The sequence below is a fragment of the Simochromis diagramma genome, unplaced genomic scaffold (genome assembly GCF_900408965.1).
Source record: "Simochromis diagramma unplaced genomic scaffold, fSimDia1.1 OVJJ01000079.1, whole genome shotgun sequence".
NCBI lineage: Eukaryota > Metazoa > Chordata > Actinopteri > Cichliformes > Cichlidae > Simochromis > Simochromis diagramma.
In genome coordinates this window covers 5470367-5485512 of record NW_024387075.1, presented here as the reverse complement: position 1 = coordinate 5485512, position 15146 = coordinate 5470367, and the positions used below count along the sequence as shown (strand labels likewise).

The 15146-nt window shown below is 39.4% G+C and overlaps 2 protein-coding genes across 5 annotated transcripts; one reads left to right on the top strand and one right to left on the bottom strand.

Moving 5' to 3' along the window:
* Positions 1-1123: 1123 nt before the first annotated feature.
* Positions 1124-10812, bottom strand: slc30a4 (solute carrier family 30 member 4). Of its 4 annotated transcripts, none has more exons than XM_040045652.1 (8): positions 10699-10812; positions 9436-9945; positions 8664-8810; positions 6630-6783; positions 6262-6487; positions 5740-5845; positions 5491-5625; positions 1124-2334 (listed from the first exon to the last, which is right to left on the bottom strand). In XM_040045652.1, the coding sequence occupies exons 2-8, from the start codon at positions 9827-9829 to the stop codon at positions 2180-2182; spliced, it is 1317 nt and encodes a 438-aa protein (XP_039901586.1). In that variant the 5' UTR covers positions 9830-9945; positions 10699-10812; the 3' UTR covers positions 1124-2179. The 4 variants fall into 4 exon arrangements, with proteins under 4 accessions (XP_039901586.1, XP_039901588.1, XP_039901585.1 ...); XM_040045654.1 differs by lacking the exon at positions 10699-10812 and adding an exon at positions 10378-10490; XM_040045651.1 differs by lacking the exon at positions 10699-10812 and adding an exon at positions 10277-10413.
* Positions 10785-14857, top strand: bloc1s6 (biogenesis of lysosomal organelles complex-1, subunit 6, pallidin). Its single transcript, XM_040045679.1, has 5 exons — positions 10785-10877; positions 12219-12378; positions 13107-13194; positions 13296-13382; positions 13486-14857. Exons 1-5 carry the CDS (start codon positions 10814-10816, stop codon positions 13603-13605), a joined length of 519 nt encoding a protein of 172 aa, XP_039901613.1. The 5' UTR covers positions 10785-10813; the 3' UTR covers positions 13606-14857.
* The last annotated feature ends 289 nt before the right edge of the window (positions 14858-15146 follow it).

The following is a 15146-nucleotide window of genomic DNA, read 5'->3' as shown; positions in this document are numbered from 1 at the left end:
AAAAAGATTGAGGTAAGCTGTGGTGCTTAAATGGTCCAAAGTGTACCAAAGGAATATCTCCCACACCACCAGCAGCCTAAACGATTAATACAAGGCAGGATGAATCCATTGTTATATGTAATTTATCCTAATTCTGACCCTGGCATCCAGTTGTATCAGCAGAAATCTCATCAGACCAGACATTTTTTTTACGGTTTTCTGTTGTCCAGTTTTGGTGAGCCTGTATGGAATTTGCATGTTATCCTGTTTTTTACTGTGAAGCACTTTGGTGTACCCCCTGGTCATAAACGTGCTATATAAATAAAATTGTATTGTATTGTATTGTACCTACTCTAAATGGCTGTGATTGGTCACAAATACTAGAAAAAGTGCTATATAGATGCCGTCGCCTTCCTGTTATTTTGGAACAATCTGGTTATTCTCCTCCAATAACAGGGCATTTCCATCCAGAGCAGTACCAGGGAGTAATTCACAATTTCCAATTTCAATAAAAACTGTCCTGTTTTTGTTTTTCTTTTAACTAAATCTAAAGATTCAGAGTTGTGAAAAAAGTCACTTTTTCATATTTTAAATGTTATTCTTTATAAATTAATTACTTTTGTGTAGTATGAATGGCAGCAGGTTAGATCTTAATGAATAGGAAAACTTTTTTAAAGTTTTTAAAATACAGTTAAAAGTCCAAAATCAATCCTCTCAGTCAAATTTTACAAAGCTGTACAGTGGGCCAATTCTTGCCCCTGGGCCTTATGTTTGACACCCACAGTCTTGACTATGGCTACATGCCCGGAGTTGCTGACATGTGATTGGCCAATTAGCTAGTATTAGCAACCAGCAGTTGAATATATGTACTTAATGAAGTCAGTGTACACCTAAATGAGGTCTGTATTGAGCTACAATGTTTCTAACAAAGATTTGCAACTTCTATATTCAGGCTTCTTAAAATTCCAGTTCTCTCTCTTTTTTGTATGAGTAATATCATTCAGAATAAAATATTACAATTTCACAATTAGCAACAGAAAAGAGATAAAGAAAAGTTAACATTTGCCTCTGCTCACTGCAGTTCTAACTATTATTATGCTGCCTTGTGAGCTCGGTTTGTCAAGAAAATCATGGCAGAAACACAAAAAATTAAAACATTTTATTACAAACAAAAACAGTGATACCGTTCCTGAATTTCCTTGGTGATTAATATCAGAGACATGGAAAGGTTTACGCACAACCCCCCCACAGCCTCTTAACAAGTGAAAGAAAGAACATTTTAAAGATCATAACTGGCAAATTGCAACCTTCTCCATCAAAACAACAACTCTGAAATACTGGACACACACCTGTCTGTGTTAAAATACTGTCAGTTGATGATATGGAAAAGAAAGTGGAGTATATAGGATGGATGATACCATGCTGAAGCTATCTGTTTTAGCACGTCCCCTTAGTTAAAGTGATGATTTGATTGTCAGTTGCCTTCTCATCACAATTTAGAAATTGTCAGTATCAAAAAAAAGCCAATTAACTTTAAGTGATGGTAATTTTAGTAATTTAAGAATTTCTAAGGTTATTTATTCTCTTAAAGTCTGCCTTTTTACAGACATCAGCTAAATAACATGAAAGCTCCAAAGCACGTAATGAGCTATACTGTCTCCTAAGGGGATGCAGTGGTGCAGGTTTTGCTCACTTATTCCACTTGTAAAGAGTACAGTGCCTCACTCTGACCAAATATCTTGTTAGACATGAGGTATGTCAGGTGACATGCTTTGTACGGTAATAAAAATCATAATGTGCAGTTCTAACAAAAGGTAAGATTTACATCTTATAACAAAGCATCAGTGGTGACAAATCAGTCTATAAAACAAAAAATAAAAGGTTACATGGTTTAGAAGAGGCTTTGATGGTGAATTAAGGGCAAGTTTTTGTCATTTGACTCAGGTAAAACATTCAACTCCCACTTCAAAAGCTTTGCAAGCGTGAAGACGTGAGGCCCCCAGAGGCTGTAGATCTCTCTTAATTAGATCGGTTGTTATTCCTCTGCCTATCCTTTGGCACCTCTCTTTTTCCAGTTACATCAGTGTGCTGTGGATCCTGCTGTGGCACTGAGCTGCAGCAGCACTGTTACATTCAGGGCTCTCTATATATTGCGTTCTCTGCCATCCGTCACTGTGTGATGAACTGCTGACCTCCCTCTTTAGGCGCTAGCCTCCTGGCAGTTTGTGCAACTGCGTGCCACCCTCTGCCTGTGTGTCTGGATCTGCACTGTGCACCTGGTGAGGCCGTAGGTGTGAAGCAGCATGTGACGCGCCTTTGCCTGGACCTCCTCCCAGTTGTCAGCACTGGAGGGCGCTGTGCACACAAAGAGACCTTTAAATATATTATATATATATATATATATACACACATACAAACAACAACAACAACAACAACTTGCAACTAACAAACAAACAGCTTATGATAATTAGAGCTGGTGACGCCAACAGACTGGCTCTGTGATTGGCTGCACACTGGACACCGTTTAAACTTTGGTGGAGAAATTATGCATCACGGATAATCCTGTCCACCGTCTGTACCACTTACTGGACAGGAGGTGTTTTCTCCTCAGATTCATTCAGCTGCGCTGCCGTGAGGACAGATGCAGGAAATCTCGCAGTAAGTCTAGACATTGCAACACATCTGTCTGAGCAGTATACCAACATGACCAGGCTTTCGATTGACAAACTTAAAAACCTCAGTCAGAGGTGAGGGGTGTGACAACAGCAGTTAGCAGCTTTCTTTGTTAATCCAGGCTTTCTGCTTCTGGCTCTGGGCATGCTTACATCACATTAAATTCATCTGATCACAAACACATGCAGAAGAATAAATGTAATAGTATATTTACACTAGTGTGTTCTTTTTAAACTGCATGCACTAATACATAGCCTAATAAAAAAGAGAACTCGATTTGGTGTGTCGCCATATCAAAGTGAAATTAATTTGATTTTTAACAGATCAGTTTTCTAATGTGTGCTGCAGTGGCTGCAATTCCAACAGCAGAGGAAAAAAAATAAAAGAGCCATCATCGAAGTTAATGTAAATTAAAGTGACAATGTGATGCTCCGTTTGTGTTGCCACAGCTGGGTCACATTTTGGCTGTGTTGACCTCTACATGATGCATCTATATGTATTCCTGCAGCAGAGAATCCATTCTGAAGAGGATACTGTGAATAAAAGAATCAGTGAAAATGTGGCACTTCCAGTTTCAGTTTACTTCCAGGTGATTTTAACCTGAAACTCTGAACACAATCTGCTCCTGACCATGTTATGTGCTATGGTAATTTAATTCAGTTTAATTCAGAACCTACAACAATACAGAGAAATCCCCCAAAATCAAACAACTCCCTATGAGCAACCACTTAAAGAAAGTGGGGAGGAAAAACTCCCTTTTAACAGGAAGAAACCTCTGACAGAACCAGGCTCAGGGAGGGGCAGCCATCTAGGAAGTGTTAGTCGACACACTGTGGAGGAGAGTGAGAGGTTAATAATAATGAATGAATGCGGAGTGGTGTATAAACACACAGAGCGAAAAGAGGTGAGTGAAGAAGAAATACCCCAGAAGCCTACAGCTATTGAAGCACCGTGACTCTTAACACTTTATTAGTTAATGGAGGGTTCATGGTCACCTGATCCAGCCCCAACTATGAACTTTATATTAAATTAAAAAAAGAAAAGAAAAAAGGAAAGAAAGAAAAGAAAGTTTCAAGCCTAGTCTTAAAAGTAGAGAGGGTGTCTGTCTTTCAAATCTGACCTAGTCAGGTAAAAAGATTTCCAACCTGCACTGTTACAACACATAACACACACAGACACTAAACTGCTTTACTGCACTGAACTGTATTCTGTTTTTACTTCGTTAAATCGGACAAATTTACACATTGTATTCTATTGAAGTGAAGTGGAACTCTATTGTAGTGCTTTACATATTTACATAAGAAGCCAAAGACCCCAGGAGGGGACACGAATCCCTCTGGGGTTGTGTCAGGATGGTGTAAAACCTCTGCCAAATCAAACATGCAGAGCTACCCACTATTGTGACCCTTTCCTAAAGGTCAAATGGAGCAGATGAAAGTCGCTCTTTATACTATTGTACTGAGTTGCATAACCATTAAAGATAGTTGTTGTATGTTTGTTATAATTACATTTTTGGCTGCTTTAACACAGGCATGTCCAAGCTTCAGAATACATAAAGTTTATATTATCTTAAGGTGGACGTGGCCATTGTGAGTTTGGCATTCTGGTCATTGCTAAAGAAATCAAGAAATCAAATTTTTATCATATTTAATTTTAGGCTGATATCTGCAACTATTGTTGAACTGACTTTTCTGTAGGCAGTGAAAGTTCACGCTCCAACTCCAACAATGACTGAACAGCTCCCTCTTGTGTACAATCTACAACTTAGCGCATGAGTGGACTGTTCTGTGTGCCACATTTCCATAGAGTTAAGTGGGTCAGAGTTAAACAGTGAAAGCCAGTTTTATACACTACTTTGTTGCATTGGCTTTATAAACACTTATTTCTAATTTTAAAGCAAAAGCTTGAATTAAAAACAGTCTATAGTTGTCTAACAATGATAAATAAATGAATGAAGAACTGGCACTTTACTTTTAAAATGGTGGAAAAAACATTTGTGTGGCCCAAACTTTTCAAACATACTCTAGCACGCTACATTTCGCAGCAACCAGTATGAGCACTTTTCCTGCAAATCTTCCCTGCTGTCAAGTCCGATGGGGCCAGAATTAGGAAAACAAACAAGTCTGAAAACAAAGAAATTCCAGAGAAGGCTGTGATACAGATGGACAAAGACTCTACACAGACCCTTCGCTTCTGACATTTAAAGCACAGACAAATCAGTACAGGAAATGGCACAAATAAGAGAAGCTTGCTAAACCACAGCCCAGATGTGCTTCCTCAGCAGAAAGTTCATGACGTCACTAACTTGGCTCTATCTTGCACAAAAGAAGTCACTGCCAACAGATTTTTAAAATATATTTAAACTAGACTTAAAGGAATTCTTAATGTAAATTTTACTTTTTTTGTCAATTCTGACTACATGGTTATCATTGTATAAGCTCACTGAATAATTCTTGTTATTGATAATTGTTCTGCTCTTGTCCTGAAGGAAAAATTAAATCCAATTTGGTACTGGCAAAGTATACCTAATGAAGTGGCCAGTGAGTGTATTACATCCATTGTAAAGTACACGACTAAAGAAAAAGTGCTCATTATCTGTGTGCAAACAATGACAACTGTATTTTGTGTGAAAAGAAGTTCTGTTTTTCAGTGTTTCAGTAGTTTCTAGGTAACATTCAAGAAGATGTTTCGTCAATCCCAAATTGAACAGGGTTTTTCCTGCATACAGAAATCCCCCCAAATGCTTTAGCCAGATGAAAAATCACCTGCTCTGCACTGTCGTGAAATTGTGGTTTTTATTTTCAATCACATTACACATTTCTTATTGCAGCTACTCACTGAGCTGGAGATGCACCAGTGCTGCAGTCTTGTCTGCCGTCAGCGCCCAGACGTTCAGCTCATCGACTGATTGGACATCCTCCAGCTTAAGGAGGTCCTCTCTGATTCGCTGAGTGTCCAGGTGCCTGGGAACACCTGACACAGCAAGAGAAAACGTCAGCAAACAAATTAGTGTGCCCATCCCGCTCTACACTGTTTAAAGTAAACAGAATGCCCTGATGGGATTCTGCAACAGGAGATGAGACTTACCCTCCAAAACGATGACTCCTGTGTCTCGTAAGATGCGTAATGTGGTAAAAAGAACCAGAATGGAGAAGATGTACGTGCAGATGGGGTCTGCCAACTTTAACTCTGGCTGTGAAATCACAAAGCTACATCAAACCTCCTGAATCTTCTCAATTAATCTTCTTTTTATATTTTATTAAATACAATTCAGCATACATCAGACCTACACTGTTGTAAAGCTCCATAACTACTACTTCCAAAAGGCAAAATTCCCATGTTTAACAACTTCAGCGACATTTCCATTTTAGTTAGTTTAATTGGTTCTAAATGCAGGTTTGATAAGGACAAAGGGACATCAACACTTCTTTTTAACTTGTCACTGAGGAAGATAATAAAACAAAACTTTTTCACTTTATGCTGTGGAATAACATTCAAGATCATTTTCAATCAGTTATATTAAATGTGTCTCAAATGAAATGCAAAGCAAATACACCTGCAGTATTAAAAATAAATATAAGCTGTTAAAAAAAGCAAACAAACACATACCTTGAACCGGACAATGTAAGCAGCTATGAGCACTCCGACACTCTGGAGGAGATCTCCCAAAGCATGGATGAATGCAGCTCTTACGGCGAGGCTGCCATGTGGCCTCTGCTGCTGAGCCGACTGTGAACTTGAAGCACCAGCAGAGGCGGGAGACTGACCGTGGCTGTGGCCGTGGCCGTGGCTATGTGAGTGCAGGTGACCATCTTGGTTTAACAAGAAGCCCATTCTATCATAGCCAAGGAAGCAAACAAGAAGTAATTGAGTCATTTTGTATATTTTTTTCCCTGCTGCCACCAGGGGTTTAAAGACTTGCAGTCAGAAGCTGTGGTTAAACATTACACACTGAAGACGTGTGTAATGTTACTTACATAATGTTAACAGCCACCCCCACAGCTGCAGTGATGAGCATGACATCGCCGTCTATGCTGAAGTCCTGTTTTATTGTCCTCTGAACTGCCTCATAGAGCAGTATGCCAGTCAGTATATAGATGAGCAGCACACTGAGGACTGCTGCTACCACCTCTAGAAAGGAAGAAACAACCAGTTTATCTTTATCTACCAGTCTAGGAAATTAAGGCTTTTTTTTTTTAGACCATCCAATCTAATCTCGCATTTCTATTCAATGTTACTAAGTATTATCAGGCAACTTAGAATAAGACACTATCATGATATAACACTTCTATGACACTACCCCCCAAAAAGCAGAAATGATCCTATTATTACTCAGTTACTATAACTCAGTTCATTCACTCTGCCCACTGTGGACCATTTTCTTCCTGTCAGGTTTAATTTTTACTGAAAGTTAAACAGAGTTTACTGCACCTTCACCCCCTGATCTAACATTTGTTTTCCAAGTTATATGCTGTTCCTGATCAAATATAATTTCTATTTATGGCTCAAACACAAGTCTAGTGTGAACCTTAATTTTAATTTAAGTGGACACCACCATGTGGGGTTTTCCCGGCTCAGAGAGACTTTTTCTTCTATGTAGGAAAAACCCTTCTATTTGTCTACTGACAAATTGTTCCTCCCCAATACCCTGTGTTAGTTTTTTCCCTGTTTTAGTTTATTTCTAGTCCACCTTAAGCTCATGTTTTGCTTTGTATTATTTCACCATGTCTTATCCGAGCCAATGAGTATGCTGTTTAAGAAGACATAAATCTTGGGAGAATGAAGAAATTTGTAGTGTTAAAAATCTGCTCTGTCATATTTATAAGTGTTGAACTGATAAAATGTAGCAGACCAAAGCAATCACGTGTCAAAAAGGTGTATATTAATTAATTAATGTATTAAAGAAAGCAAAAAGAAAAAAACAAAAGAAAAAACAGAACTATCCTGGTTTACATTACATTTAAATACAAAAAGAAAGAAAACTGTAAGTCAGGTTCCCTGCTGGGTCTTTTATTATCCCAGAGATTCCTCAGAGATGTTTTCCAATAACCACAGATTTCCACATTTCACAAATGGAACCAGCTAGGATGAACTTTTGGCGTTTCTGACTTTTGGTCAAACAAAACAGAGCAAATTGAATGTGTTTACTAGGCCTTGCCTAGTAAACTAAACAAACTCTAAGATAAACTGATAATAAAAATTATGACGGACTGCAACTTTACAACACTTCTGCTGGAATAATATTAGCTGAGGTCACAAAGCATTAGCTGAATGTAAACTAAAACACTCTAATATCAAACTATTTTCAGACACATTCCCTCCCATAGCTGATATTCTACTTCAAAGGTCTAACACAGTTTCAGCTAGAGAAGAAGAAAAGGGCAGTCAACACAAACAAACAGAGCAACTTAATCTAGGATTCGGGGGCCTTTAGATCCAAAACAGAGTGACCACACTAACCGCTGTATAAGGACTCCAAAACTTAGAAAACAATGCGTCCTGTAGTTCAAGTAGTTGCCATCTACATGAATGATTGCACTTCAACAAGAGTTTTGTAATAAATCCAGAGACACATGAAGACATTTATATATTTACTTTAACTCTACCGCCATAAAATAGAAACAGTGGTTTATAACCAAAGGATAAACATTCATAACAGATAACATTCATAGAGTCAACATGACATTTATCAGTTTCTGGCAGAACTTTTACAATTATGCATCTCTAATGCTGTAAGGCAGAGATGTCAAACTGATTTTACACCATGGGGCACATACTGCCCAAGTTTATCTTAAGTGGGCCGGACCAGTTAAAGTCCCCTTTCCATCAGTGTAAAGAAGTTTAACTACACATCTAATCCCTGAGATATCTTAATAAAAGAAATAAAAGGTGCAATTTCTCAGCACGTCTCTTTGGGCTTAAACTGTAAGAAATAAATCTTTAAAACAGAAAACGTTCTGGGAGTTCGTCGGCCAGGCAGACCTGGAATTATAACAAAAATGAGAACATACCTAGACGATGGAGTCCAAAAGTGAATCTCTTGGTTGGTGGTTTAGTCGTAAGAAAGAGGGCCAGCATAGAAAACAGAATACCCACAACATCGGCTAAGATGTGCAACGCATCGGTCATGATGGCTAAACTGTTGGACACATAACCACCTGAAAGCAAAACATAATAGTAATCACAAAATATATTCAAACAACTTGTGTGTAACTAATACACCATTAAAAAGTACTGTTTTACTAGAGACAACTGAGACGTAAAGAAGACGAGCAGTCCAGTTCATGTGGGTTCAAAACAAGAACGGCAGATAAAACCTTGATTAAACATGGCTTGTATTTTGTGTTTTTCTACCATCTTTTTTTCTTTCTGGAATAATCATTTTTTAACCGGGGCTAAGTAAAATCACTAATCTATGAGATGGCTGACGTCAAGAAATAAACAGGAGAGGTTTTAACCCATGCCTGAAATTAATGTTTGACGTGTATAATCAGTCATAGGATCTGCAGGCTGCCTGCAATCCTGACATGCAGCTTACACAGAACACCAATGAAGAAAATGCTGCCACTTTCTGACTCTCAAACTTTGAGACATGTGAATGAAATCTACTGGCTCACACTTACCTAATCTTCATGCTTTATGGTGTTTTTGTTTTAAGAAAGCTGACCTTACATGGAAGCCTTTTATTGCTACTGACATCTCATTCGCCTCTTATCATTCATAGATCTGTTATTAAGTTTCCTCTTGTGATCAACCACACAGCGACAAAGGACCATCTCTTACCTATAATTTCACCCGTCATAAAGAGAAAATACAGCAAAGCTGCAATGCCAAGCCTCTTCATCACCCTCCTGTGTTTGATGGCCTCCCGCTTTCTAGTGCAGCTGTCACAAGGATCCATGTTTAGCCCCGGGCTGCCCAGGCTGGAAGACGAGTCCAGCAGGGAGTCATCATCATCTGCCACCAGCGTGTTCACGGCCACACCGTTGGACGAAGCTCCGGCGGAATAGTCCGACATCTCTCCAGACACCACGACCTTCAGCTTGTTGAATCTGGGCGCCTCATCGTCCGCCAGCTCGTCCGAAAAATCGAAAGGTGCCGTGTCGCTCAGGTCCCAGTCGCTTCGCTCCCTCCTGAAGGCGGACCGCACCTTGCCGAACAGGCTCCCACCTGACATCTTTGATACCGATAAGGGTGAGCTCTGTCTGTAGGCTGCTGTTCTCTGGGGTAATCATTCACGCTTTTCTAGCGGGTGCTCGACGGTGGGATTGTACGTCTACTCCATCTCAGCAACTGCAGGACAAAAAAAGATAAGTGATATCAAAAACACACAGAAAGCATCCCTTCACGTTCGCACAGCTCACCGATTTCTACAGCGGGGTCTCAAAGACCTATTTACACGACTGACAAAACGCTGAACTTACGTTTCAAATATAAGACCTCAAGTCGCTCACTTTTCCACGTGAGCCGATGAACTTTGAGTTCAACAGTCCCCCTAAAAACAGTATTGGCTAAACAGTAGCAAGCTTGCTAGTAAACGTTAGCGACCCTGTGGTGTTGGCTTGTGACTCTCACACAGTCAGCAAAGCGCGGAAGACTGTGAGGAAACATGAGCGGGACTTACCACTAACTGTTCCCTCAGACTGTTCAAACTTATTTCGTTCCCACGTTAAAAACGGTCATGTCAAATGTGGTTGAACCGTTAGAGTCGAGAAAAAGAACTACCTCTGTACTGCACATTCCCAGCAGCAAGTTTGGTTTCACAGGCACAGTCACGTGATTACACAGATCACATGACATTTTTTTTTTTCCTTTTAAGACGCAGTGACAAATCCAAAATATTTCCGCTCTGTTTTCTTCTTTTTTTGTTGCTAACATAGCCGTACTAATCACGGCTACAGTTACTGATACATGCCGATTAAACCAGGTAAGGTGCTGACTGCTGTTTACAGACTGCCGAGCCGCTGCTCTGCCTCTCGTGGATCACGCTGTGCTCATTATGGAGCAGCTGAGCAAGCTAGCTAGTTCTTCACAACGTTTACATACCTGATGCTCGATCAGCTGATATTTGCTTCTAGATAAAACAGTAAAAGCCGACTGTCTGCCTTTTCTGTGCCTCTTTGTAGGGTAGAAAAGCACTGGGTCAGTAGAATCGTCACATATGGAGGTAGAAGGAATGGAAGATGAAGGACCTTCGTCCCAAAGTGAACTTCCTCACAGTGAAGGTGTGTGTGTGTGTGTGTGTTTAAATCTCTGCTGCCTACACTTGAATTTGCGGTTGGCTTTAACTGCAAGCCCTGACATGGCAGCTCAGGCATCCTCAAGTAGTTGTAAAAGGTTTTTAATCTACAGCTGAAAGAACGGTTTGTGGAGTTACCAGTATTTCTGCATTTTTTTACGCATAACGTAGTCAAGGTTTATATAGGTCACAACTATAGATCCACACAGCGTGACAAATACATTCACACGACCTCAGCAGTGTTATAGAAATGTGAGAAGTTTCACAAAGCCACTCCACCAAAACAGAAACTGTCTACAAGTGGGGACAAGTGGGAACTTTCATACACGTATTGCACCAAGAGCACAATGTGGAATTATGGTTTCAAAGGGTTGACAGACTTTGTGTGTGTATATATATGAGCGTAATATTTGTATTAAAAATTAATGTGTAATATATTCCCCTTAACTGAAAACACAGAGGTGCCTAAAAGCAGGCTAACGCTTTTTTCTCACATTAGCCAAAGTGTGTTGTTCTTCACAGTAAATTTTCCATTTTAATGTAACCCCTGCACAACCAGCTCTGCAACTATACAAACAGTTGTAGTTCAGAAACCTTTCTAATGTTTTCTCTAACCTCATGTTAGGATAATCCCAATGACAACATCTTTATCATACTTTAGAAAGCTCCTCCAGAGAGACACATATTTACACAGCGTAGTGCCATTTTTAACATTCACAATGAGAGAAAAAAAACTATTTTATTAAAACAAAAATAGAATAATGGAGGCTTTAACGGGATAGTTGTGAAAAGCTGTTATTCATATTATCCATAAAATCAAAATGAAGTATGGATGATGTGATTTTCAGGTGAATTTCATTTAGCTTTTATTAAGGCCACACCAAAAGGCTGAACTCCATTCTGCTTAATGGTAACTTTATGTCTTTAGAAGTTTGTTGGTACAGCCGTCCACAGCATTCACGGTTTCTCGTGTGGCACCTTGGGGAAATCAACTGGGCACTTCTGGTCTTGAGGTTCAAAGAGTAAAGAACATGCATACAATTTCGATAATTAAATTAAACTGTCACTGCTGCACGCAACTAAATTCTGTGGATGGTCCAACAATTAGCTGAAATGCACATGTTTATAGAATGAGGAAAGGATTTTCCACTGTCTACAGCAAAGCTTTCAGCTTGTATTTATGACATTGAAACATCAGCTAATCCAGATCACACTCACAACAAAGAAAGCCAACATCTCAGTAATTAGAATAAACGAAGTAAAAGGTAGCCCGTTACATTTAAAGGATATTCTTTTTCTTTCATAAATATTCATAAATATTTCACAGATCTACAGTCGGTCCAGCAAGAATCATTGCATCTGGATGGCTCAGCCCCGGTGGAAAACGTGTATGTGGATAAGAAAGCAGTGGACAAACTCACAGAGGGATTCCTCACTCACTACCTACCAGATCTGCAGAACTCTAAGAGAGCCCTCCAGGAGCTCACGTGAGTATTCACGTGTGTCATTGTTTCAGGACGCACTCTTGGGCTTGACATCATGTTAGGGTTCACACATTTGCCTAAAAAATCATAATCAATTACCAAATCAAGCATTCGGAGGTACTTGCTTTGGCAACCCCTTGTGAATAAGAGAGAAGCAGAAAGTAGCTTCAGTCAGCAGCAGGTTCCCTCCGTTTCGCTCCGTTTACTGCAGTTTCACCAGTTTTCGGCATGTTCTTGTCCAGCCTGCTTCAGTGGGGGAACTGTAAATACACAAGAGCATTCCAGATCAGGATCTGGTAATCAAATAACATGTCAGGGCAAGTCTGTGCCAAAGGCTGCAATCAAGGATGAGATTGCTCCTGCTGTTGCAATTGTTCTAAGTCCAGTCAGGTAAATGCACACATTGGTGGATCTGAATAAGGCCCAAGAGTTTTTTGCTTGTCAGTAATCACTGAACTATTTGCATTAATAAGAAGCACCCATGAACCTGGAGTAGAGACTAAAAAGCTGTTTAGAGAATCTGGTTTTTGTAATTTCGAGTTGCCTTTTGCACAGACAACTCCCTAAAACACACAGGCACTAACTACAGTAAACACAGTACAGTTGGTTTGACCAGTTCCTCTGATGCTGCCAGTGAGATCATGTGTCATGAAAAACAAACACAAGCTTGTGGACACTTTTAAAAGGGATGTTTTTCATCTATATAATCACTTTATTTTCTTGTTTTTCAGACAAAATCAGCTTGTGCTGTTGGACACACTGGACCAAGAAGTCACAAAGTTCAGAGAATGTAATGCCTTATTGGACCTCAATTCCCTGGTATGTGTGAACTGAATTCTAATCTAATTTGTTGTTGTTGTTGTTTGTGCACTCTACATCAGCCTACAGGAGTGATTTGTAAGCAAGGCCCTTTTCCTTAGTTTACAGAGGCGAAGGTGTACCACAATAAACTGGTGAACATAAGGAAAGAGATGATTATGCTCCATGAAAAGACAACTAAACTAAAGGTACTATTATCTTAGACGGCACTGGAGGCCGTGCTCTTAAGAGGAGGGCAAAATACTGAATGGAGGCAAATTAATCAAAGTCCTGCATGTTGTGTCCTCTCAGAAAAGAGCTTTGAAGCTGCAGCAACAAAAGCAGAAGGAGGCGCTGGAGAAGGAGCAGCAGCGGGAGAAGGAACTGGAGAGAGAAAGGCAGCTCAACGCCAAACCTGCTAAAAGAACGTAGGATCCCCAAGTGCGTCTGCTGTATTAAAATACAATATGGGGCAAGGGGGCGGAGGTTTGCATGTTTTAGTCTATTTATTACATTTCTTATTCATTATAAAGCACGTTACTGCTAGCCATTTTCCAAAGTGCACAACTTTAAAATTATAAGATCAAATGAAATGGGGAAATATTATATGAACATCAACTTGAAACGTGCTTGATACATGTAATCCATGACAGTTAATATCAAATTCTACTTTAAATTATTGTTAAATGTTAATGCAGAGCTCACTGATATAAATTTTCTTTGAAATATTAACTGCGTTTGAAGCATGATTGTTTTAAACGTACATTATTCCTGTTGCAGGCAGGTTTGTGTGGCACAGACAGAGTTTACCACCTGTTATCTTAATGGCTGTTTCTGCAGTCGTTATACGCTGAGATTGGCTTCAAAGACGTTTTTGGTTTCTAGGAGTAACGGGAATGGCTGTAAACTGACTAGAATAACTGGAACTTGCTTGAGTTTTGGAGTTGCGACTCTCTGGGACTTGTTTTTTCATTTCTATGGCAGCACCCACCATCTTTAGATCCATTTCATAAGGAAACAAATTTGGAACAAGATGTAATTTTTCTATGTGACTAATATGAATTGAAAGAAGTGGAAAAAAAACGTAAAGAAAAAATCTGTTTAACCGTCTTGAAACCGAAAGATGCTTTGGAAAATGTTTCTCTTATTAAGTAATTCTTAGTACATGGACTAAAACTTGCAAAACCTCTGGTTTGATTGACCCCAGATTACATTGCCAAGAAGACCACAAACCAAAGACATTAACTAAATCATCAAATGCTGGTACTTCCCACTATCAGTGTCTGATGGCACACCAATTTGTGCACTTCTTCAAACAGAATTGTTGAAAATTACTCACGTAGCCATCAGACCACAGCCTGGGATAATCACTGCGCTTGGTGTCATTTGTTGAAGTATTAATATGTTGTTCCTGGACCCTCTTAGTGTTGAATGTTATAAAACAAGACATGCTGTTTAAAGCCACATAGGTCTGCACTAAATTTGACTGACTGCATTTCTGCCGTTCAGATGATGTATAGCTAATTTATGATGGTGGATGAATAAAAATGTATCAAACTTTGCCATCACAATGATCAGTGTCTGTAAATTTGTTTAGTTGACCTTTTGAGAGGCTTCTATGCACTAGTTGTTCCTGAAACCTCAGTATTTGTATTATTAATAAAAAACAGACTGGTTTATAGTATACGGTCTTATTGCTGTGTTCTTTTGTATTCTTTACTTCTCAGCTGTCTATGTGTGGAAAAATTTAGGGTGAACAGGTCGAAGCAAACTAAAAGTGCAAAGACAGTGTTTGCGTGGGGCACTGTGGGTCATGCTCCTGATGCTGCGAGATGGTTTGAAACTGTACTGAAGTTTAAAAAGTGCGCTTATGCCGCAAGCTTCTTGGATTTGAGCAAAGTAGGATCTTCTGCTTATAGATTTTTAATCTTAAGAATATTTCTGTCTGGTAAATATCTGGGCAGGTTACATTT

Coding starts and splice junctions, on each gene's coding strand:
- bloc1s6 (XM_040045679.1), top strand. CDS start 10,814: ATGGAGGTAGAAGGAATGGAAGATGAAGGACCTTCGTCCCAAAGTGAA. Junction 10,878..12,218: donor TGAACTTCCTCACAGTGAAG/GTGTGTGTGTGT, acceptor AATATTTCACAG/ATCTACAGTCGGTCCAGCAA. Junction 13,195..13,295: donor TATTGGACCTCAATTCCCTG/GTATGTGTGAAC, acceptor CCTTTTCCTTAG/TTTACAGAGGCGAAGGTGTA.
- slc30a4 (XM_040045652.1), bottom strand. CDS start 9,829: ATGTCAGGTGGGAGCCTGTTCGGCAAGGTGCGGTCCGCCTTCAGGAGG. Junction 6,784..8,663: donor TTTTGGACTCCATCGTCTAG/GTATGTTCTCAT, acceptor CTTCCTTTCTAG/AGGTGGTAGCAGCAGTCCTC. Junction 2,335..5,490: donor ACTGGTGCATCTCCAGCTCA/GTGAGTAGCTGC, acceptor TTGTGTGCACAG/CGCCCTCCAGTGCTGACAAC.